Source organism: Diplotaxodon limnothrissa, linkage group LG2 (assembly GCF_057381915.1).
Source record: "Diplotaxodon limnothrissa isolate DT_005_m linkage group LG2, D_limnothrissa_male_GT1.1, whole genome shotgun sequence".
Lineage (NCBI taxonomy): Eukaryota > Metazoa > Chordata > Actinopteri > Cichliformes > Cichlidae > Diplotaxodon > Diplotaxodon limnothrissa.
The window spans coordinates 23,273,141-23,297,477 of record NC_140597.1 but is presented as its reverse complement, the minus strand read 5'-3'; the positions used below and the strand labels follow the sequence as shown (position 1 = coordinate 23,297,477).

At 41.6% G+C, this 24,337-nt stretch overlaps 2 protein-coding genes across 2 annotated transcripts; both read left to right on the top strand.

The window, feature by feature from the left end:
* Nucleotides 1–715: 715 nt before the first annotated feature.
* On the top strand, nucleotides 716–7,032 carry fnta (farnesyltransferase, CAAX box, subunit alpha). Its single transcript, XM_085368402.1, has 9 exons — nucleotides 716–860; nucleotides 1,688–1,773; nucleotides 2,947–3,061; nucleotides 3,301–3,405; nucleotides 3,537–3,663; nucleotides 3,912–4,060; nucleotides 5,749–5,811; nucleotides 6,022–6,214; nucleotides 6,322–7,032. Exons 1-9 carry the CDS (start codon nucleotides 736–738, stop codon nucleotides 6,487–6,489), a joined length of 1,131 nt encoding a protein of 376 aa, XP_085224528.1. The 5' UTR covers nucleotides 716–735; the 3' UTR covers nucleotides 6,490–7,032.
* Nucleotides 7,033–16,402: 9,370 nt separating this feature from the next.
* tmem271 (transmembrane protein 271) lies at nucleotides 16,403–17,194 on the top strand. The gene has a single exon (XM_085368389.1). It carries the CDS (start codon nucleotides 16,403–16,405, stop codon nucleotides 17,192–17,194), a length of 792 nt encoding a protein of 263 aa, XP_085224515.1.
* The last annotated feature ends 7,143 nt before the right edge of the window (nucleotides 17,195–24,337 follow it).

The following is a 24,337-nucleotide window of genomic DNA, read 5'->3' as shown; positions in this document are numbered from 1 at the left end:
TGCATGACATTTGTATTTTAATAGTTTTATGTTTTTTCTATTCTCCAAATATATGTCAACCAAATCCTGCCATAAGAGGGAGCCAGAACATGGTGAACCTCGGCAGTCCTATAGACACAGCAGGAATCTAGAAACTAGTGGATGGTGTATTTTAATTAATGTGAACATTTCACACATGTAACTGTGTGTGTTCATCAGTTAAAACTCCATCAGAAATTTAAAAGTCAGATGAGTTGTAACAGGTTGAAAACAAACATCCATAAACTGAGACTAAACTGTGACATGAAGACCAGCTGGAACAGTCACTGTGGGATTTGATAACTGAAAAGGTAGAAAAACCACTGACCTATGAATCATTCATACATAACAAGGCACCTAACTCAAGGAATGAACCAGTGTTTTGTCTACACAGGTGGCAAAAAACAATACTTGGATCTTTAGGCACTTTGTTACTAGCAGCCTTTTACAAAGTAACATTTGTTTCAGTTTCTTTAGTTGAAGCTACTGAAAAATAAATAGCCCCGTTTGAAAGACAGCGTGGTATTTTTAAAATCATTTGCATAAACTTATCTCCATAAACTGGAGAAGTGTGGCTGTCTATTATTATTAGGTGATAATTAAGGAAAGAAAATCTCCATTTCCCAGCAGCACTTAAAGGCAACTTTTTCCGCTACACCGGATATGACGTTTTCTTTCTCAACGGAGCACAACTGCGATTAAGCTAACTAGTTAGCAATGTCGGACATTGAGGAAACAGTTGAATCTGTACAAGTTAACGAAGACAAAGAGTTTGATGTAGAGGTCGAGGAGCACATCGAGGATGAATTTGCTGTTGACCCGACTCGATACATATTTTACAGGTATTGTCTAGTTATCACTTTCTCTTTGGGTGGCTAACTTAGCTTTGGTCGCTCCTCTACCGGTGCTTAGTAACTACTCTGTAGCTCGTGTTTGTTATAACGCGGTAATGTTTGATAACTTATAGTTTAATACGAGTTTTGTTAGCAGCTGTCAAAAGTGCACTATAATTATCGTCTTTGTGATGGAAAGCCGGAGGAGTTGCGCTAACAGCCCTCTTTCTAGTAGAAGGTTCAGCTCTGTACGTTTATTCTAGCCAATACCTTCAGAAAGAATAGTACCCAGGTTAATTTGGCGTCCTAACGTCACAGCTTGTCTTAATGATTTCAGTATAAAGTTAAACAGTTATCGCATTTGCAGTTTTTTTCCTTGCACAGAGGCTTTTTTTTGCCGCCCCCTCCAAAGTGTCAGATGACAATCAGCAGCATTGTAATGACTTTGCTGTTTGGGTTTTCTTTTACCCAAGAATAGGAGACCTCCTTGCTTATATGGCGGTCAGAAATGGCTGAAAAATGCATTGGTTGATCACAAAAACAGTGTACAAATTCCCCCCAAAGTAGTTAGCTCAGTCAGAGACATTATATCAAGAGATATAATACTCACAGAAGCCTGAATTGAATTTATGGGAGAATTTAGTGACAGCAGACGTGGTAGTAGTAAGTTTAATGGTTCTTAAAGCCTTATTTGTGGACCAAAAACTGGTGACTGGGCTGGTGATTATCTACAATATATTTGTTTCTAGATGGATCTTGGCCCTGTGTAACTAAATACATTAGCTACTGTCAGGCTGTACTGACAGTTAATCCACCTCCGTGTTTTTGTGTTTCAGAGACAGAAAGGAGTGGGCTGACCTGGAGCCTGTTCCACAGGATGATGGACCAAATCCTGTAGTGAAGATTGCCTACTCGGAAAAGTGTAAGATTGCTAGTGAACCATGGAAGGCTCATAGGGAATTGCAAGACAGCAAGGAAGTGGGTAGAGGGAAAGGTCACTGCAAGATATTATACGTCTAAGTCAGGGGTGTCAAACTCAAATACACAGTGGGCCAAAATTCAAAACTGGATCAAAGTCGCGGGCTAACATTAATATTCATTGAAAAAAAATCTTCCTCCAAATATAACAATGAATCTTTTCTTATGGACTCAAACAAGTTTTGCTGAAAAACTGAATATGGAACAAGCAAAGCTTAATACTAAACAATATATATAACTTATATAAACGTATATATAACTTAATATTGCACATATGCAAAATCAAAATTCCAATTAAATAACACATCAGTGGAATTCATTTCTTAAATAAAAAATGTATTTGCAGGCTTCTGAATTAAATTTTATCATTTATCAAATTTTCATCATGTTCTCCCACCTGTTCAGAAAGCTCCTGTTTTCTGCCTTTCTTTTTGCCATTTTGGGATAGGTAGCATGGCAGTATTTGCATGGTTGCTATGACTATGGTCAACAGAGGAGAGGGTGCTAATGGGTCCTGTCATGACTGACGTGCCAAAACACCAACAGAGCATTCTGGGACTTGTAGTATTAGCAGTACATGCACTGTATAATACCGGCAGGCCAACTCTAATAGTAATTTTGTATGGCTTCGTGGGCCAAATGTAATTAGGCTGCGGGCCAAATTTGGCCCACGGGCCAGAGTTTGACACCTATGATCTAAGTAGTCATCTTCATCCTGTCATGAAACCATACGATGGGGCTCAAGTGATCACTGAAAGGTTTTATGATTATGACAATGACAGCAAATATCATTTGCTGTTTGGGACATTTTTGACTGCCAGTACCCTCATCCTAATTTGTAAAAATACCAAAGTAGGGGGTTTTTTTTGTTTTGTTTTTTTTGTTTGTTTTTTTTTGGAATAATGGTGTTCTATGCCTCCAGGAGATTTCCAAACACTTGGAGAATCATTGCCGTACTGGTGGCACCTGGCTTCCTTGCTGTACTTTCCTTCCTTTAGGCACATTATGTTGTTTTTTCCGTTAATATGCCACTTGTCTGTTAAAATCCAAACTATTTCAGATGAAATATGATTGCAGAAGGATTTCATATCTAATGTTCACGTCTTTCTTCCAACAGTCTCAGATGTCTACGACTATTTCCGTGCCCTCCTAAAGAATGATGAAAAAACTGAGCGGGCTTTCGCTCTGACTGCAGATGCCATTGACCTAAATGCTGCAAATTACACTGTCTGGTGAGCATTTTGCCTGCTGGAAAAGCAGTGCTGATCTTTTGATGTTGTAGCATTTACACATAATGGGAAAAAGAGCAAAGGAGATGACATTCATAGTTAAGTAGTACTGTTTATAGGTACAGTGCCTCAGGCCAGTCACAATTTTAAAACTGCATCAGAGTATAAAATGTGTTTGTTTTGTTTAGAAATGAGTGTCTTCTGTGAAAATGTAATCTAACATATGCTGTGGTACTGTCCAGGCACTACAGGCGAGTACTCCTGCAAGCCCTGTCGAAGGACCTAAAGGAGGAGATGAAGTACATTACTAACATTATTGAAGAGCAACCCAAAAACTATCAAGTCTGGTAAGTGCATTATGTGAATTTATCCAGAGCACATAGAGAGGAGAGTGGGAGTGGGACATTCCTAAAACGACTCAAGTTTAATGAAAAAGTTGGAAGATAAGGACGGCTTTCTAAACTCCCTTCTGCTCCAGGCATCACAGACGTATGGTGGTCGAGTGGTTGAATGACCCCTCGGAGGAACTCCAGTTCATCGCAGACATTCTCAGCCAAGATGCAAAGAACTACCACGCTTGGCAGCACAGACAGTGGGTCATCCAGGTAGGTGTTGCTCTCGGCAGAGTTTGGCTCCAAAGCTGAGGAACGAGATCCAGTTCTCCTCCCACAGCGACGCTCTCTGCCAGACTGACTCCTTCACTGATTAATTTGGTTGGCTGTTTGTGTGTAGTTCGAGTCCCTCTGTGGTCAGTATTTGTATCATGTAATGCGAGGCAATGCACGACACAAACGCTGCACTATGTAACCGCATAAACGTGTTGGATGCCAGCTTAGTTTTCTTTGTACCCCAGGAGTACAAACTGTGGGACAACGAGCTGGAGTTTGTGGAGAATCTGTTGGAGGAAGATGTGAGGAACAACTCTGCATGGAACCAGAGGCATTTTGTGATTTCTCACACTACAGGCTTTTCAGATCCAGCTGTAGTGGAGAGAGAGATTCAGTAGGTGCTTTTTTTTCTTGCATTTTTCTAGTGTTGTTTAATTAATTGTAATGTTTAATTGATGAGGAAATATTAGGTTTATTATATTAAAAATCATCCAGTGCCTCACAGCTGACCCCATTAGGTTCAGTAATGTTAGTATAATTAGTGGAGGCTTGAAATTTTTTACCTTCATACGTGAATTCTTAAGTAAGAACTGAGGCGCTAAAAATGTTTGATCGGTGTGACAAGTCCAAACTATTATTTATAACATGTAAACCCCAGTGTGGTTTCTCCAGTTCATGACCGCAACCTACACTGATGTGTGTTAAAATATGATTGTGTTAGAATTTGTATTTTGACACAAAAATGAGCAGAGCTAGAAGATCTAAAACATGGATAAAAATGAGACTTTTATTATCCTACAGTTTGTTTTGATCATTCACCCATTCCACATGGTGACAAGTTTACCCAAAATGCACTTTCAGAGGTTTCCTCCATTGACTTATCAGACAAAATTAAGGGTACCAGTGCATGTTAGAGTGGTTGTAAAGTTGATTTTCAATTTTTCCCGGAGCATAAATATGTTTTCTAGCCTTGAAAATGTCGTGTGGCTAGCTCCTATACTTGGCTGACCCCTCCAAAAATAATCTAACTGATTGCCTTTAACTACTTCACTCGATCTATACATTTTCTTTAATATGTCTTGGTTTCATAGTCTCTTGTTTAATTTTTGTGTAATTACACAACAGCAGTGTAGCACTGTTTATTCATTAGTTTAGACAGGCAGGAGTAAGATAATGATCCCCTCTCAAATAAAATGGAGCAATTTGTAATATTTAAAGACAATCAGTGTTTATCACTCTTGTATTGCACAAATTCAATAGAGAGTAACCTGCTCATGAATGACCAACAGCAAAACAGTTTGAAACTCAGTCTGTACTAGAGATGGTCAATAATCTGCTTCAGTGTAAGAGCTCTGCTGTTCTAACATCAAGGTAAATACAGCCCTGAGCAACTAAACTGTAAACATAATGGAACAAAGATGGAACTACTCGGTTTGACATCGTGACAACTTTAGCAAAAATAACTTGAAGCAGTTGTTTTCTGTTTTCAGTCTCTCACATTGTTGTGAATTAATTTTGGCCCACTCTTCTTTACTGTGACTGGAGCATTGCACCGCCTTAATTCTTTTCTTTTTCAGCTATTCAGTTGTAGATTGGCTTCTGTGCTTGGGATCACTGTCCTGTTGTTTGACACAATATCAGCCAAACTTTGGCAAACGGGCTCAATAAGTGCAAGGTGCCTGGGTCCTGGGTCACAGTTAGCATGAGGTGTTTGTTTTGGTTTTACTCTCAGTAACTTTAACATGTTTTTTGCACTTGGGTGTTTTTGGAATTTCTGCTGGGATATCCACCGCTCCAGTTGTTTTAGTGTGCTATAGGAATGTCAAAAACTCAAGATTTAGTCATTAAAATCACTTCTGACAACTTCTGTCTCTCTCTCTCTCTCTCTCTCTCTCTCTCTCTCTCTCTCTCTCTCTCTCTCTCTCTGTGTCTCTCTCTCTCTCTCTCTCTCTCTCTCTCTCTCTCTCTCTCTCTCTCTGTCTGTGCAATATGAATACATACATGTTTCTGTACCCTCAGCATTGTTCCTGCTTCAGTTGTGCAGTTGCATTCATTTTTCTGCTGTTCTTCCCTTTGTGTCAGATATTGCCTGAACCAGATCAGGAAGGCTCCCCATAATGAAAGTGCATGGAATTATTTGAAAGGGTAAGATGCAAATCACAGTGTAAATGATCCTATGTGTGTTTACCTGTAAGGCCCAAACATGCTGACATTTTCTCACTAGAATATTTCACCGTGCCATCCTAAGACATTCAATATATAGCACGCTACAGGGAGCTTGAGAAATGGTTATTAAAAATGGAAAAGCTCACTGCCAGTATCCTCTCTTATTTCCTTCTTTTTTTCCCCCCCAAGGATGCTGCAAGACCGAGGTCTGTCATCTCAGCCAGGTCTGCTGGAGAGGGTGCTGGAGCTAAAGGAGACACATTGTTCACCTTACCTGCTAGCATTTCTGTTTGATTGCTATGAGGATGCCTTAGAGAACATCGCCCAAAAAGAAAAGGTAGAAGAGGAGGAGCAAAAGGAAACTTTAAGAAAGGCTCTAGAAGTAAGTCCTTAGGCATACTTAGAAATAAAAGTTTGCACCCCAATGTTGTTCTTGTCAAACTCGAGATCTGAAACAATGTTGTTGTGCTTTGTTGTCTTCCTTTGAAGATTTGTCAACTACTGGCACAGGAGAAGGACACCATCCGTAAAGAGTACTGGGAGTTTTTGGGACGTTCTTTAAGGAACAAATATGGAAACGGTACTCTCTCTGATGAGCCCATGGCAGAAAATCCTGAGCCATCCATCTCAGCATCACAGTCGCAGGAGGCTAGCTAGGTCTCCTGGGGACTCGCACCATTTCCACTCCCTGCCCTGCTTCATCGCTGCCCTGCTGTCTGCAGAATCAACTCCTGGAGCTTGATATTACTGTAAATGGCTATAATTTATATTGCTGAACAAGGTTTGAGAAATAACCACAGACAAAAGGTCACCTAGAGTCTGAAATACACGTGACAGCTACATCAGAAAGTCTTTAAAAAATGAGGGAGTTAACCTGGAAGTGAGTCTTTTAGCCAGGTTTAGATTTAGATTCATTAACTGGTTGTTCTTTTTCTTTGTTTCAACTTGAATATGTGTATGTATGTTGTCATGGATTCAGCTGCACCCCTGTGAGTGTGACATTTACGTTGTTTTACAGCTTTTTGTTATTTTTAATTCATGGAACTGACGCGTTAGTGAGCAGACTTCAAAGTAAGACTTCATTTGGACTTCTGGTTACAAAACGCATTTTTCACATAAATATAAAGGAGAATATTTGGTTTGAACGGGGAATTCATCTGCTTGTGTTTAAGGAAAGATGAGAAATATAAGTTTGGAATAACAGCAGTGACATGTTGTGTTGTCTTTTTTTGTTTTTGTTTTTTTGTGGGAATGAAGCAAGTTGAGATTAAAAGCAGTCATGTGCTGCTGCTTATTTTCAAATCTATGCTGCTTCCTTTAAATGAGACACTTTTTAGTTTGATTTTTTTTGTGTTTGGTCCTCTGAACTTTGCAGCCTGTGTATCGACACTCGCAGCCTCATGTCCTGACCTCCCTTGGAGCGAGGAAATGGATTTACTCCACTCGATGCAGCTGTTTCTACTTCTGCTGACACTACAACACAATCTGTCCCCTTACAGCCTCTGACCGAGCAGCCAGTGTTCCAGCTGTGCGTAATTACAGCTTCTGTGCATCGTTGACATTAGAGCAGCGCTGCTTGCGTAGTGTGGCGAACCCTGTGATCAGCACGGTCACGTCATCAGCGCTTGGCAAACGAGTGCAGTGGGTGCCCATTCAAAGAGAGTGCAACCCAGGTTACTGTTATTGCTACAATTTATAGGTGATTGCTAAGCATGTCGCATTCAGGCAATCAGGATCATTAACGTGTGCGTGTGGATGAGATTGTGCCTTGAAAATGTGGCTGTTCAGAACTGTCAGATTTTAAAAAATCAAAAGAACTACAGTGCTTTGCAAAAGTTTGAGTCTATACAGAACAGACAAGTTGGCAAAAAAAACCCATTTATATTGTATCTTTAATCACTTTTTACTCGCAGCTGCATTTCTGCCAGTCGTGTTGTGAATCTCATCCAAGTTGATGGATTTATAAACATAGTAAAAGTACCATCTGTAAAGCATGTGACTGGCAGCAGCTTCATTCTTCAGCATGACAATGATTCCAAACACACTGACAATGCAGTAGAAAGATACCTGGATAGAAAAGCACACAATTGGAACAGTCAGTCATGGATTTGCCTCCTCAGCGTCCGGACCCCAACATTACTGAAGCAGTGTGGGATCATCTTTACAGCACAGAACAAAAAAGCAGCCAACATCCAAAGAAGAGCTCTGAATGTCCTTCAGGAAGCCTGGAGAACTATTCCTGAAGACTACTCAAGGTAAATACAGGACAGCTTAGCTAGGAGGTGGTCAAACTAAATATTGACTTTCACACTTATTGGAACTGTATAAACTCTGTTTTTGCCTTAGATACTGTATTTCACGTGTTTCAATAAACTGTTACCACCTTCTCCCCATTTTCATAGCAAAACAAAGAAATGAGGATGGCTCAAGACTTTGGACAGTACCGTATATATGTTTAGTCTGTAAGTAATTTGTAACAGGAAATTAAGGGCAATGACTACATCATATTAAAAAATAAACAAAATGCAATATGTCTATATTAAATAAAGAGAGTGGTTTTAGATGAAATGTTCAAACAGATACAGTTGTTTGGCCGGCCCTTTTTTTACACCCTTCAAAAGTGTCTCTGAGGGTTAAACTACCTCAAACTTGGCACCGCACTTACTCGGGTCCCTGGCAATACACCCACAAAGTTTTAAGTGCAAGGAAATGAAAGGTGCTTGCAATAGGTGAAGAACAGGCTTACAGTTTCCACTTTTTTTGCTTAACAAAAAAAATGAGTCTTTCTAACTTTGGGCCAATCTGCAGGACAGTAAAAGAGCTGCCAAGTTAAACCAGGCAACAAGACAATCCCAGCAGCTGAGTATGCATATTAGCCACATTGTTTCAACTTATTAAGCAAAACAGATCAGGTACCTGCTGCATCACTTCCAGCATTGTTGAATGAGAGTGCTCCCTAGTGGTTAAACCCAGAACAAAAAACAAGCAGGGGTTCCAGGCAGTGTGTAATTAAAATACTAATTAAACCCAGCACAAGTCCAAACAAACCGCACACTGTTAAATACAGGTGAAGCAGACAGAAGGCCTGCAGCCAAACATTTGCCTTCTGTTTCGGTGTCCATATGCTATGTCCAGAACAGCAGTTGTGGTAAAGGCTTGTGGAGCCACTGTCTACTTTTTAAAAATGCAAGCACAGACACAGTGGATTAACAGGAGACCGCTGTATCCATGTAGAGTCCTGGACGAGGTCCAGATTGGTTCTGAGACATCTGCTTCTTTTAGTGGAAAAGGAAAGGCGGCTAATCCTGTGTGGGATTCTGCAGCCTCTCTGTTCATCAAGGCACCAGCCACGTGTTGGTTTTACATCAAAACATCAGAGAACTGATATTAAGCACAAGTAGGATTTTTCTTTTTCCTTGCGTGTGCACATGAATGTTGTATTGTTACAATGTAATACAAAACAGGAAACAGACTCGTGACATTTCTGTCACTGTTTTATCACTTCTGGAAAACACAAGTTGAATGTGTAATCATTTTCCCCTGCAGCGTGAACATCTGAAAATAAAGTCTGGAAAGTTAAAAAATGAAAAGACTATAGAGAAAATCAATGAAAGTCAATGAATGAATTAAGTAAATGTGTAAAAAGTAGAAAAATGGAAAAATGCTCCACCAGTCCTGGCAGATCAGCTGATGTCTTGCCATAGACACTGATAGCTCAGGTTACATCCTACCAACGTGTTGGTTATTTAAGTCACCAAATGTCCGTCTCAGTCTTAAAAATCATTTATCAGTCAGACTCTAATTGCAGGCATTTTCATAAATTGTGTTGCATTTTCAGATGCACAAAACTAATTGGACAAACTAATGTAATTGTAAGTATAAGGATGTTTTTAATAACTGGATGAACATTAGTTGCAATCAGTGGATGTCTAAAGCTGACATTACCATGAAAACAACAATCCTCAGCTCCCCATGAAACCACTCCTCGGTCTATCGTCTAGTTGTTTGAGCCTCTGAAAATGATGCACTATGTATAAAAATGTCTCTAATTCTCAAACAGTTAATAGAGCACTTTTATGAAGCTCCTTGAATTCAAGCTGAAGGTCTGCACTTCAATCACACATTGATTGTTAGATTTAAAGCCACTGTGGTGGGGTACAGAAGCACAATGACAACATAATGTATCGCTGTCCAATGATGATCCTGTGGATTTAACTGTATGTGTTTTTATTCATGCCTGCTCAGCGCTGTGCTGCTCTCAGAACAGCACCAAGCTGCCAAATATAGATTAAATTAAGTAGAAAAAATCTTCTTTTGACTGGAGTGATTCTCCTCTAAATTAACTGATGCTCACACCACCAAGTAGACTTATCTACCATTATATATGCAATTAAAGAACGTATCTCGCAGTTAACTTGCACTGTGAGGAAACAAAAACATCTGTAAAGTGGCCACTGAATTAGAACCAATGGTGTGTAGTGTTAGTCTCCTTTACAGCACTATAAAACTGTTTTTCCTCACTGCACCCTTGAAGCTCTCAGCCTTCCAAAAATGCTAAATTTGCTGCTGTAAACCTGACTGTCATTTCTTTATTCAGTTACGAACAGTAATGTGTGTCTAACGCTAAAAATGATGTTACATGTACATCTAATCCTTCCTAATCCAGAAATCCTGGACCACAAAACTGGACTCATCTTCAGCTGGTGGCGTAAAAGCAGCTCGAACATCAAAGTGAGGAAGTGCATAGAAAAACACATTTTTAATCAGGTCACATTTGAAGAATCCTTCTGAAGTCACAAAGGCCGGCTACGAGCGTTGTCTCTTGAGCATCTTGCAGTCTCGGGAGAAAGCCTAAGGTCAGCTGTCTGCCCTTTTCTATACGCTCTGCCTGCGTGGTGCTGGTGCAGTAATTCCTTCCACCTGCATCTCTGTTCTCTAACAGCCTCATATTTAAAGTCTCTTAAATGTCTGATGCAGTTTCCTTATATAAAGATGTGGACTACAAGACAGAAGGAAAACCCCGGATTGGGTGTAGCTTCTCCTAAGTCCTCTGTTGCATCATTTTAAATGATTCCACACAGTTTTATTATTTGGTGACACTTCTGCACTCAATTTATCTGGTAATGAAAAACATTTACTACCTCTGGCTACAACGGTTTTGAAAAGAACGAGCGGAAAGACCCTCATTTGTTCTGTGAAAGAAACCGAGTAGGAGGATTTTGAATATTTTAAAATGATCAACGACAAAGATGCTTTGTGCAAACATAACAATATCAAAGTGATCTGCAGCATAATTTTGCAAATACACTCCATTGTGGAGCAGTGTTTTCACTTGCATTTGGACGATGCTATCATCTTGAGCAGGACTTTATTTGTATTCTTTGGATGCCTGAAATAAACTCCTACGTAGACTGTGCTTTACCCTCACATGCAACCCTCATCATTACATTGCCTCTTTCCTTCACCTCCTCCTCACTAATGAATCTCACTAATGTAATCTGATCATCATCGTTACCATCGCCATCATCTGTATGGATTTCCATTAACATAAATACCACTATAAATCTTCTTTAAGGTTCAGCACAACAATTTCAGCGATGATGCTAAATGGGGAAGAATTATACTTACAGTATTAACAGGTTTCAGTGTGTGCTCCCTCCAGTCCAGCCAGTCAGTGCCTGAATTATTTATAATTTACCTTGTTATTTTTCATTTGTTTACATATTTTAGCACAACACGCATTCGTGATTTAAGCCTGTGTATTTCCTGGCTTGAAAAGTGAAAATGTTTCTTGGTACCTTAACTCAAAGAAAAATCTACTTTGCAGTTCTTTGATTAAAAGTCAGAGGAAACTAAATATATATGCAGTTGTGCAGTGAAGGGTATAATTAGATGAAGCAGCGCTAAATTAAATGACATGGGGAAAGGTTTGAAGTTAAATTGACTTTTGATTCAGATTAAATTATAACAATGGTGCTATTAACATCGGGAACATCAGAAGGAATAGTGGTGATGCTGGTGGTTACTTTTCACACATTCATTTCTGACTTTATTGTTAATAAAATAAGTTTCCCAAAGACTGAGATTCTCCTCGAAATAAAACAATCCAAGTGCAACTTTAAGGGTAATGGTACTCTTAACCAAGGTCAATAAGTCAGGAAGTACCTTAGAGACTCATTATTTCAGTGAGATGTTATTTTGCATAAAGTGCCAAAAGTGCCCACAAATCTCACTTAAAGCTGCTTTGTTGTCATTTCTGGCCACAAGGGGGCAGTAGCTCAACCTCGAAACTGCACTACAGCAGCTAGCTCCATATATTTGATATGGCAGGGTTTTTTTTTTATTACACTAGATGCCCTACCTGTCCCCTACCTATGATCAAACCAGGGATATTATGCTTGTTAGATACTATCCTGTGGAGCCTCTAATCCTGATATGAAGTTCATAAAAATCAAGCAGGAAACAGAAGGAAAGGGATAAATAAGTTCAAACTTCCACTTTGATGGAATCATTTGGACCTCATCTTCAGCCGCGCCTGCTCGTATGTTTTGGCATCTACAAAAGCTAAATGGCATTTCTTTGCTGCTCCTCAGGCTTTATGCACAATCATCCAACCTCTGCACCTTGTATTTTACACAGTAAAGCCCCGCACAAACACAAACACACATACACAAACACCCAAACCCCTCGAAACTGACCTCCAGTGACGCCAACAAACACAAAACCAAGCTCATTTTAAATTAAATGCTTTCTATTTTCCTCACGCGCCCACACACACACACACACACACACACACACACACACACACACACACACACACACACACACACAACAATCTCATATATTCCCTTAGTGATAGACTAAACATTATTTGATTTAAGGAGTATTCAGCTTTATCGCTGGAACTCTTTTCTTGGTCTTGTTGTAAGGGATATCATTATTTGGAGTCGAGCCCAGTGTCTGCACACAGATCTGTTTGTCTACACTGGGTTCTCGCTCTGTTCATCAGGTAACATTTGCTGCTTTTGTTTTCAGTCTGTTTCGGGTGGGTACTGGAAGCCCACAGTGGGTTTATCTGAGGTTTTCTGCTGGCAACATGAAGCAGCAGCAGCTCTAAAGAAAGTCAATAAGAGAAGAAGCTTCACGCTGGCAAATGAAAATTACTCGAAAAAAAAGCAAGTGATATCCTCCACGCGGTCATTTGATACACTGTTGATATGAATACTATGATAATCTCACCAGCTGACTGCCTCACTTCTCTGTTCCTAATGCTCCCGCCCATTTGACAAACCCTGTACCTGTCTGATCTAGGTCTGACAGGTTTTCACCCTTGGTATTGAATTTATTTTTCAGAGTCAGTTCCTCTTTAGAAGAAACATTGTTTGAGTCCCTCCCAGCTCCAGCCATCAACAGCAGCGGCTGCTTTAGATTCATTAATATTTATAGGCTAACACAGGATTTTACAGGCCGACCTGTCGCGGCTGTTGTAACTGCTGCTGTAAAACTGCATCTTAGATGCCGAAGCACTCCCTTCACAGCTGACTCTTGGCACAGCTGAAGCAATCGAGCCTAAATGCTCACACACACGCACACACACAGAACGACTTGTAGTGATTTAAGTTGAAAATCTGCTCTTGGAGGAGAAGGCTGATTTATTATTATTATTGTTATAATGCTGGGGATCTATCTGCAGTTCTTTGTGTGGCATTTTCCCCTATAAACCATATAGTAATCACATTCAGACAGCCCTGTACATTAAAATGAAGCCAATTTCAGGTCTTTCTGCCATGTAGGTGAGAGGTGATCTTACCCATTAAGGTTAGAGCCACTTTCCCCTTCAGTAACAGTGTCTTCCAGGTCTGTGACCATGAGGGAAATGGTCTGTGTTATGGAGGTGAGCAGGGCTCACCTTGTGCCCTGATGAAAGACATATGCTATTAACAACCTCTGCCTCATCACTTTTATCGGGCAATTGAATCCAGTAGTTTTCCTTCACATTAAAGTGCATGCTCCTTACCTGTGGCTGCTCACACTGTGAGTGAAGTGAAGCCATTTTCTGTGATGCCCTGGTCCAAGTTTATTTGTATAGCTCTTAATCACAGTTACAAAAGGCTTCGCAACGCCCACATTATGGAACAACAAATGTGAAAAATGGGTTTGAATCTGCTGCCACACAAAGCATGGCTCAAATACAACGCTTTAACAGCAGGAAGGACTCAGAGCTGTGGGTTTTATTGCTCATGTATGGACTGGATAAGAAGTGACAGAGAGACTCGTTAAGCAGTGGGTTATATGCTCCCCAGGAAACTTTGAGCCTCAGACGCTTTGTTTTCTGTGTTTTGATTCTCCAGTTTTTGCCCCTTTATTGCTTCAGTTTTGTATCTACGCCTGTGGTGACTGGGCCAGTCAGTCAGGTTGTTGCTGCTGATGGTGTCAACATCACTGAAACACACTGCCAGCAAGCAAGCCTGCCAATCAATCAGCCAATCAGCAGCTTATCAGCTCATCATTCACAGCATCTTTTCTTATCTGCAAACCTATGCAAAGTAGTAATGACCTAATTAGAGTGACACTCACACTTGCTGGCAGCTGTGCTGGTACAGTCAATGAGGTGGCTCATTGTGATGAATGGATGGGCGACGGCTTTCCCTGGTGGAATTCTCCCACCTGCACTCGTCAAACATTTGGTTAATTAAGTCAAGAACTCGCGCTCGTCCGCTGAGTTTTCACAACCAGATAAAATGAAGTGGAAACAACTCAGCTCCAAGAACCGGCAATGTTTTACAGCAGGTCACACAGTTGAATCATTTTGCATATCCTTGAACTTTTTCACGAATTTTTTTTTTTTACATTTCATTATTAGCCAGCTCCGATTCAATGACACCAATTTGTTTTCACTAAATGAATGTCACTCGGGCACTTTGCTCCCGAAACTCCAGCCTCAAATGCCATTGGCATGAAATTTTATTGTGATATTTACTTTGCTCATGGATGACAAAGATGATAAATCTTAGTGACCGCAGTGGTGTCATATCTCCACGCTTTAGTGCCAAAAATGTTTTTGGGTTTTAGGTAATAAAAATGACTCAGCATATATTTGGATTCGTTATCATGAAATCTGGTTACATGATTACACACACACACACACACACACACACACACACACACACACACACACACACACACACACACACACACACACACACACACACACACACACACAAATAAATCTCGTAAAGATTGTCTTAACATATTTTCAACATATGAATTAGAAGAATGTCTCTTTCAGCTGCCTGCTCTATTTATAATGACTATGTACTCTATTAGACTTCACACTCAAACATTTACTTTTACACTGTGGGCTGTAGCTTCTGTTGGGCATTGCAGCGTGGACTTTGGATGACTCATACAGTATGTCTTTCTACATTTGTTTTAAGACTGAAATGCTGCCTCTAACCAGTTATCCACCCTGCAACGCTCCTGTAAAGGTTGTCTATGGTGAAGTCTGGAGCCTCTCTCAATCACCATTAAAATACGAGACGTTTATAGTTTTAAAGCTCCATTAGAAATGTGAGGAGAGATGCTGTGGACTCCAATCAGCGGCCGTCTGGCCTCCTGGTTTGGATGTTTCAGCACCGCGGACAGCACACAGCCTCGCTCAGCTCCTCTCGTCTTATTGATGCTTGATGATTTGTGATTTCCGGAAAGATCTGCCTGACAAAAACAAGTCCTAGGACTTGTTTTTGCAGTCACTCCTGGTGGGCTTTTCGTTTTTTTTATTTAGCTCATATTAAGAATAAGAGGATTATTTTGTTTCCGCCAAAAATCAGTTTAGTAACAGGAACACAGGTTACCGCTCGCCTAAATTAAATTTCCTCACCTCGCAGTCACTCCTGCAGAGGTGAACTGACTACGAGCCTGAGGGTTTGAAGTGCGTGTATAAAAAAAGAAAAAAGAAATCATTTCATATTCCCGAACACCAGTCGCGCTCACGATTGTTTTGATCACCCACCAAAAGTCGCTCACTCGCCTTTCCATTTAACACAACGTCACTGTAAAGTCTCTACGTGGCACCTCAGGCACACTTATAGCCCCTGTAGGAGTGTTCTTGGGGCCTGCGGGTCATTGGTCAACAGGACGCTCGAGCATCTCCGGCTGTAGCAGCCGCCTCCTTCTCTGCCACAAAACCCCGCACACGGCATTCAAGCCGGAGACTTGGCGGACTGCACTCTCTCGTCAGGAGGAAAAAGGAAAAGCAACATAAAAAAACTTTTGCTTGGGAGTGAGATGGGCGGCTATAGCTGATCTTGGGTAACGCGATCATTGGCTGTATGGATTATCGATAAGTGCAGTGAGGAATGCGTTCTTGTCATTAATTATTTATATATTCCTGTAAAGCGGCGGGCATGCGAGAGAGACGCCGCAGCGGCGAGGATCGCCCGCTCTGAACCGGAGGAGTCACCGGCAGATGATGTCCCGATGTGAGAGTGCTTCCAGAGGAGACGGAGGAGAGGACGCAGGAGGATGAAGAGCGGGGGAGAGGGATCGAGAGCGGCAGAGGTGGAATATAATGAAGTTGAGTGGGAAAGGGCTGTGCACCGTCCTCTCCAGCACCCTCCTCTTCGTGTGCGCCCTGAGCGAAGTTGTCGTTGGATTAAGATGCGTTTCGTTGGGATCTACGGTGAAAGCGCATTTCCACCTCGGCTCCACAGCCGGGGCTTTCTACTCCGGGCTACTTGTGGGAATCGGGCAGGTCATGCTGGGAACCGCGCTGGTGTGTTGCACGGACAAGCCCGGCTGCAGGAATTTCTTTCTCCTCGGTGTTGTGGTCTTCTTGTTGGGGGTCCTCACCGCCTTCTCTGGCGCGGTGGTGGACGGGGACACGGCTTCTCTGGTGGAGAGGAAATATTCCCATTACTGCTTCCACTCTGTGGTGTTGAACCCTGCCTGCGAGCAGCTGAGGGATTACCAGCGGAGTTTGGTCATCTCCACTGTTCTCAGCACGTTGGAGTGCCTCCTCGGGCTCATCAACCTGGTGATCATCAAAAGGTACAAAACAGCGCAGTTTTCTAGGAGCAGACAGTGTCAGAGGCAGAGCGCCGGGGCGATCATCTTCAGCGAGGAGCGGGACTGCTCCTCGGCGGATTTCCAGCCGGTGTCTTACATCAACCTGGGTGTTTTTGGTGTGTTTGACGAGACAGGTGCAGAAGTGCAGTGCGGGGGACACCCGTCAATCGAACTGCCGGGATACTCGCCCACGGACCCGGAGCTCAATCATTGCTTCCCTTTCTCCTACCCGCTCCCCAGTGAACTGCCACCCGCATACGAAGACATTTTCCCCGCTGAGGCATGCAATACATAGCCGCTCTGGAGCAGCGCTTCCCTCGGCTGTGACAATCAATGACTTTACGCTTTAAAAAAACAACAACCCCTTCCTCTTCCTCCTCCAACAACCCAACAAAAAGCAGTAAGTTACACAGGAGGACGGCGGAGTGGATTTTGTTTTCGCCTCATTCCTTCTCACTTTTCTTTTACCTCTGCCTATGCTTATGTTCAACATCATCAATCAGACTGATGTAGATAAACACATCATCCAGGGCCAGACAGTGCAGGCAGATCAAGGCCCATAAAACGCAACAGCTTGCTAATATAACAAAAAGCAGAGTTTGTGTTCTGAATGTTTGCTGTTAACGTTTTTACCTGTGAATAAACTGTATTTAACCTCACCTGACGTCATGGAGCTGCTGGCAGTTTAGATTTTGTGCTGGTGTGTTCACTCTAAACTTCGAGCCTAAAGGTTGCGGGCAGACCTCCTCCAGACTCCGAGGATAGCTGGTGGAGCGTAATTAATGAAAGTGTCATGCACATCAATCCAAACGGTAATTTTATAAAATCACGAGAATTCATGTAATCCGCTGGGTAAACACCCGAGAAAAGGCTCTAAAAGGAGTCACATCTTTTCACGTCAAAGCGGGGATAATTTGACAGAGAAACTCTCCTTTGCACGTTTAATCCCATCAAAGTGCAATTTTAGTTTTTACGCACGATAAAATAAATTATGTCGTAATTGTTACCACAAAAAAGCACACACATTTCTGTAGCTGCTAGTAAAAAGCAAAAAAACATGAACATATGTGTTTTAACTGTTACAGTTTATTTGTTCCTTAATTACTTTGTATGAATGTCTTTCTCAGTAGGATAAAACTTATGAAAATACAGTTAAAAGTCTAAAATCTATGCCCTCCTAAACCAAAGGCTTACAATGGGCCAGATTTCAGACTTTCCTGGCCAATTCTTACCTTATGTTTAGCCACACTTAAGTAATGCATTAGTGTTGCACTCCAAAGAGCAGGGTGACTAAAGAGAAAGAAAGACATTATTTTAAAAAACGAGTAAAGTCTAACAATCAAGAGCTTCAAACACACAGGATCCATAAAGCAGCTGCAAACTTGGATTTGTTCTACCTTCATCAAAAGTTACTCCACCCCATCAGGCTACCTGACCACCCAGTCTGACATAACTCTGGTGACATCATTATGACATCATCAGGGGTATTTTCTTTTAGCCTCTGGATAGTTTTTCTCAGCTGGCTGCTGAGACCGCATGAGCTGCCTGAGCTTGATATGTAAAATCTGTGGAATTTCCTTTTATAGCAAAGCTTTTGTGAGTGACACAATAGATTATGGTAATGCTGATAATGAGCATGTCAGGTTCAGGAGGAAGCAGGCACGTCTCATGCAGTCTGAGCCTGAATGCGCTTCACTTTCCTTGATTTTTGAAGTAACAGGCGGGTAAATGACACAAAATCTCTCAATTCAAGGGATCAGACCAGCTGTCCGGATGCGATACAGCCCCAACGCAGTTACTCATTTTAACCAATTTAAAGAGTTCAAACTGTGCAGCGCTGCTTCCCATATGATTCCATGTGATTGGTCTTGAAATTATATACTTTCTCCATCCACACAAATGACTGCATCGTTTCTCAGCATGGATCCTCCCTGGAGATTGAAAAGCTTTTCAACCACACTATTACTCATTTCACTTAACAGCAAGAACAGAGAGAAGACAAATGACAGATCTGGCTGTCATTATTACATGCCCACCTTTGGACAACGCGTCTCTGTGGAAAATTAAATCGAAATGCTTCCTTTTCCTTCAAATTAAATCCCCTCAAATGAGCATCCGCGGCTGAATGTCTTTCTAGGGGCACTTTGACGAGCACTCTGTGATGAACAAACTTTAAGAAGTACTTCACTGGCTCAGTGTAATAATCCTCCTCTCATCTTTTTCAAAACTGTGTCATGATGCTCTCCACTTACTCATTCTGCTTAGGTTGGGCTTTGCGTGCCAGAGCTGAATAGAGGCTAGGAGGGGGAAAAACATCCTGCTCTTGTCATCTCTCTTAGGTTTTCTGCCTGTAAAATATGTGGATATGACCTAAGATTATCTGAACAGCCGAGTGAAGAACAAAAGAAGTCTCCAAGGAGCTGGTGCCCTCAAAGTTTCACAGAGTGTTGGCCAGAAAAGGGGAAAACAGAAGAAGATCCAAACAAAGCTAATGGTGTTGGTTCTTTGAAAGTCACCTGCCGTGAGTGTGCATAAACAGAAAGTTAGCACAGAGAAAAAAGACTTTCAAACTAAAAGATGATTTCTCTACCACGAATAAAGCTGCACGCTTGCGCTCCACGGCAGCAGTACCACACGGGGCTGGATCAGTTATGTGGCCCGAATGTGTTTCAGGTGGTTTTTGACAAGTGTGTGTGTTTTATTTTTATTTGAGAGATTTAAAAGTGCTATATGAAGGTTTCTAGCATTCTCTCTCAGCTCATAAAACCTCAAAATGTAGTAAAGATTACACTACAGGGAGGTGGTGCAATGAAGCAATGCTGCTCCTATTACTTATTTTTTTATTACGCACTGTGATTATTACTTTAGTGAAATGGTCGGATATTCAATAACCAGAGTCAATGAGGTAAATAAGCGTCATTTGGTTTGACGTGAATGCCTCAGAGTTATATTGTTAATGGGCTGAATGTGGCACAAATAAACCCAAAATTTAGATGGTGGAATAAACTCCTGTCTGACGGTACTCTGATCTCCCCTCCTTGTTAAATCACCAGACCTTCAGTGCAGGCTGTTTGCATTTACAGATATTGGACTGAAGATTTTTGCCACTTCCATTTTCTAGCTTATTGTCTGGTTAGGCAAGGCACAGACAGAGTGCACAAGGTCACTTATGGCATATATTTAAAATAGCTTTACGAGTCAAATTCTACATAAACATCCCCACGAAATGCACAAAACTGATGATTTTATCTTTCAAATTTGTGGAGCCACAATTATGTAGATACCAGGACTAACATTTTCTGACATTTGCTGATAAAATCTGCTGCACTGATAACACAGAGACCATATTTGGTGGATTTCACTCCAGAAAACACGAGTATTTAAGCAAAGTTTCTTCCAGGAAAGAAGAATGGCTTTTGTTCACACTGAGGTGATTAAACGAAAACCGAGCTGTGTCATGCTTCTGTTCGCTGGCTTATCAGATCTGTTTTCTGAGCTGCAATCAGTGTGCTACACCATATTGCACATAAGTGCATTATGATGTTGCCAAAAGTAATTAAATCCCGTTAGTGTCCAGAAGCTAATTACACATGATCGTGGAAGTGTTCCCATTTCACGGCATTTCATACTTTATATTGAGCACATTCGTCATACAAAATTAATGATGAGCTCACAAGATATGACGCTGTGGTATAAACCGCCCTCTCAAGCAGTGTAAATATGATGCAAAAATATGAGCTTTAACTGGACTAACCAAAGCAATCAGTGACACTTCAGCACTAATGCAGAGGTAATCATTATCCAATTATATACTGCAACATTACTGACATTTTGTGAATTCATGAGGCTTTTAATTTCAAAACTGTTGGAAAATGCAGCTAATAATACACACTGGAATGTTCAGTGCTTGACATTTACTCTCTACTATTTTTACACTGTGGCATTGCTGTTATTTAGTAAAATACTGAATACTTCTCCACCACTGCAGCCAGCTTGGTAAATGCTGACTGAACTAAGGGCGATATAGTCCCTCAATCCCTGTAAGGTGATTATTATTTATTTGCTTGTCATTAACGCAAGATTAATAAAAACAACAACAATAATAATTTAAAAAGGCCAGAGGGGCCGATATGGCAGCCTCGCCTCTGTCAGTCTGCCCCAGGGCAGCTGTGGCTACAACTGTAGCTGCCTCCACCAGTGTGTGAATGCGAGAGTGAATGAATAGTGGAATTGTAAAGCGCTTTGAGGGCCCCGAAAAGCGCTATATAAATGCAATCCATCATTATTATTATTACAAAAAAAATGTACCAGTTACATAAGTCTTACAGACAAGAAGCTACCGAGACACTGCTCACATCTTATCTACAACGTTTGAGTCGTATGCATATGTACATAAATTTGACCTTTATTGCACAAAAGGACATGAGTGTGATGGTAAAGTGCAAATTGGCTTGAGGATGGTAACAACTGCATTCTGCTGTTAACTTCAGCTCTTTGCAAGCATCTGCACACACAACGTGCTCACACAAAGAATCCAGAGTGATGTGTAGTACACTACTTTATTTGCACAATGACACCAAAATGTAACCTAATACAGCAGATAAATGAAAAATATAACTTATGGGATTTTAAAATTCTCTACTATATCAAATTTTTGCTACTGAATTAAAAAATGACAACTTGGATTTAGAACTACATTAAGAAATTATCATGTATATTGGGTCAGTACAGGTAATGAGGAAGGTAGCTAACCTTCAGCTAGCAACAGAAGTTATTAGGTTGATATTGCTAAATTAAAAAAATATATCTCTTTATAGGATTTTAAGTCTCTGTACTGTATTTACTTTTTGCTACAACATTTAAAAAAATGAGAACTTGGATTTAGAACTACACTAATAAATTATAATACATGGGTGTGTATTGGTAATATAGAAGGTAACCAATTAGCCAATAAGACTTTCTTTTTATTCTACCTAGCACCAGAAGTTAATAGTTAATGAAATAACAAAATAAAAATATCACTGGATTTTAAAGCTTGTTTAAAACTTGACAACTTGGATTTAGAAAACAGTAATGGGTATGTATAGTTAAAGCGGGAGGTAGCCAACAAGCTCCGTTCACTAACGTTCTGCTTATTCTACCTAGCATCAGAAGCTGAGGTTGTCCATCCAACCATCCATTCATCTTCTTCCGCTTAACTGGGGCTGGGTCGCGGGGGCAGCAGCCTAAGCAGAGAAGCCCAGACCGCCTTCTTCCCAGCCACCTCCTCCAGCTTGTCCAGGGGAACATTAAGGCATTCCCAGGCAGGCCAAGAGCTATAATTCTTTCCCGCATGTCCTTGGTCTGCTCCGGGCCCTCCTCCCGGTGGGACATGCCCAGAACACCTCATCTACGAGGTGCCACCTCAACTGGCTGCTTTCATTGTGGAGGAGTAGCAGCTCTAGTATGAGGCCATCCTGGATGGCTGAACTTCTCACCCTATCTCTAACTGAGAGGCCAGCCACCTTTCAGAGAAAGCTCATTTCTGCTGCTTGTATCCGATCTCTTTCTTTTGGGCACTACCCACAGCTCGTGACCATAGCTGAGGGTAGGGACATGGATCGACCAGTAAATCGAGAGCTATTTTATTCTACTGTATATAGTATTTTATTCTATTCTGTACAGTTGTGTACTGTATTTATTCTTATTGTATTCTAATTTTTGCCTCATAACTTTTGCACTGTCCACTTCCTGCTGTGACAAAACAAATTTCCCACGTGTGGGACTAATAAAAGTTATCTTATCTTATCTTATCTTATCTTATCTTTGCTTTCCTCCACCCTTTTCCGGTTGAGGACCATGATGTCAGACTTGGAGGTGCTGATTCTCATTCCTGCCACTTCACACCCGGCTGCGAACAGCCATCACCTGATGAAGCCAACAAAACCTGCAAAAAGCAGAGATGAGATTCTGAGACCACCCAAGTGGAAGCCTTCAGCCACCTGACTATGCTTAGAAACTCTGTCCATAAACTTTATGTACAGAATCGGTGACAAAGGGCACCCAAAGAGCTTGCTCTACCAGCATGACATTGTTCCTCCTGTGTCCAAGGTTCAACAAATGGATGGACTCTCCTTTCCAGCACCCTGGCACAGACTTTCCCAGGGAGGCAGAGGATTCTCCCTCCAGTCCCCCTTCCTGAAGACAGGAATCACCACCTCGGTCTGTCAATCCAGAAGTACCGCCTCTGATCTCACACATTGCAGAGACGTGTGAACTCAGACAGCCCTACAACATCCAGAGCCTTCAGGAACTCAGGGTGAACGTCATCCACCCCAGGGGCCTTGCCACTAAATAGCTGTTTAACTGCCTCAGTGAACTCACCCCCAGTGTTGGACAAGTCGTTGCCCTCTTCCCCAGACTCTGCTTCTTCCACAGAAGACGTTTCAGTGGGATTGAGAAGCTCCTTGAAGTATTCCTTCCACTGCCCAAAATTATCCTCAGTTGAACTCAGCAGTGCTCCACCCACAGTGCACACAGTGCAGGTAGAGCACCGCTTTCCCCTCCTGAATCGCCTGACGGTTTGCCAGAATCTCTTCAAGGCAGTCTGAAAGGCTTTTTCCATGGCATCTCCGAACTCCTCCCACACCCGAGTTACTGCTTCAGCGACTGCCCAAGCCGCGTTCTGCTTGGCCCGTCAGGGCCTATCGGCTGCCTCCGAAGTCCCACAGGCCAACCAAGGCCAATAAGACTCTTTCTTCAGCCTGATGATTCCCTTCACCTCTGGTGTCCACCATCTGGTTTGGGGGTTACCACCATGATTGGACTCGATGCCCCCAGTCTCCCTTGGAATGCTGTCGAAGCTCTGCCGGTGGTGGGAGTTGAAGATCTCGCAGGCGGGGACCTCTGCCAGGCGTTCCCAGGGAACCCTCACTATACGTTTAGGTACCCGAGGCCTGTCCAGCATCCTCCCCTGCCACCTGATCCAACTCACCACCAGGTGGTGATCAGTTAACAGCTCTGCACCTCTCTTCACCTGAGTATCTCGAACATATGGTCGCAGATCTGATGATACGATTACAAAATCGATCATCGATCAGCGTTGGGGTTACATATAACCGTAGGGAGCATTAAATATTTTTTTCTCAAAATAATCTTTTGAAACTGTGATCATTATCTCCACAAAAACAATTTTGTTTCCTCACTGGCTGTTTTCCAGGCCAGAATAAAGAAATTCTAAATTTAGTCTGATTTATTTTTATCCAGCATGTTTCTCCGTGTTGCTGAGCTTAAATATCAGCTCCATCAGATCCAATTACAATTTGACAATGTGCGTTCACCCTTACAGGTAATAGAGGGAGAGATTAACTTTCTAAAAAGTCACCACTGTGGGAGCATTTTACAACATGCTGTCTAAATGCATCTTGTACATATCTGTGGTCATTAACAAACGTCACCT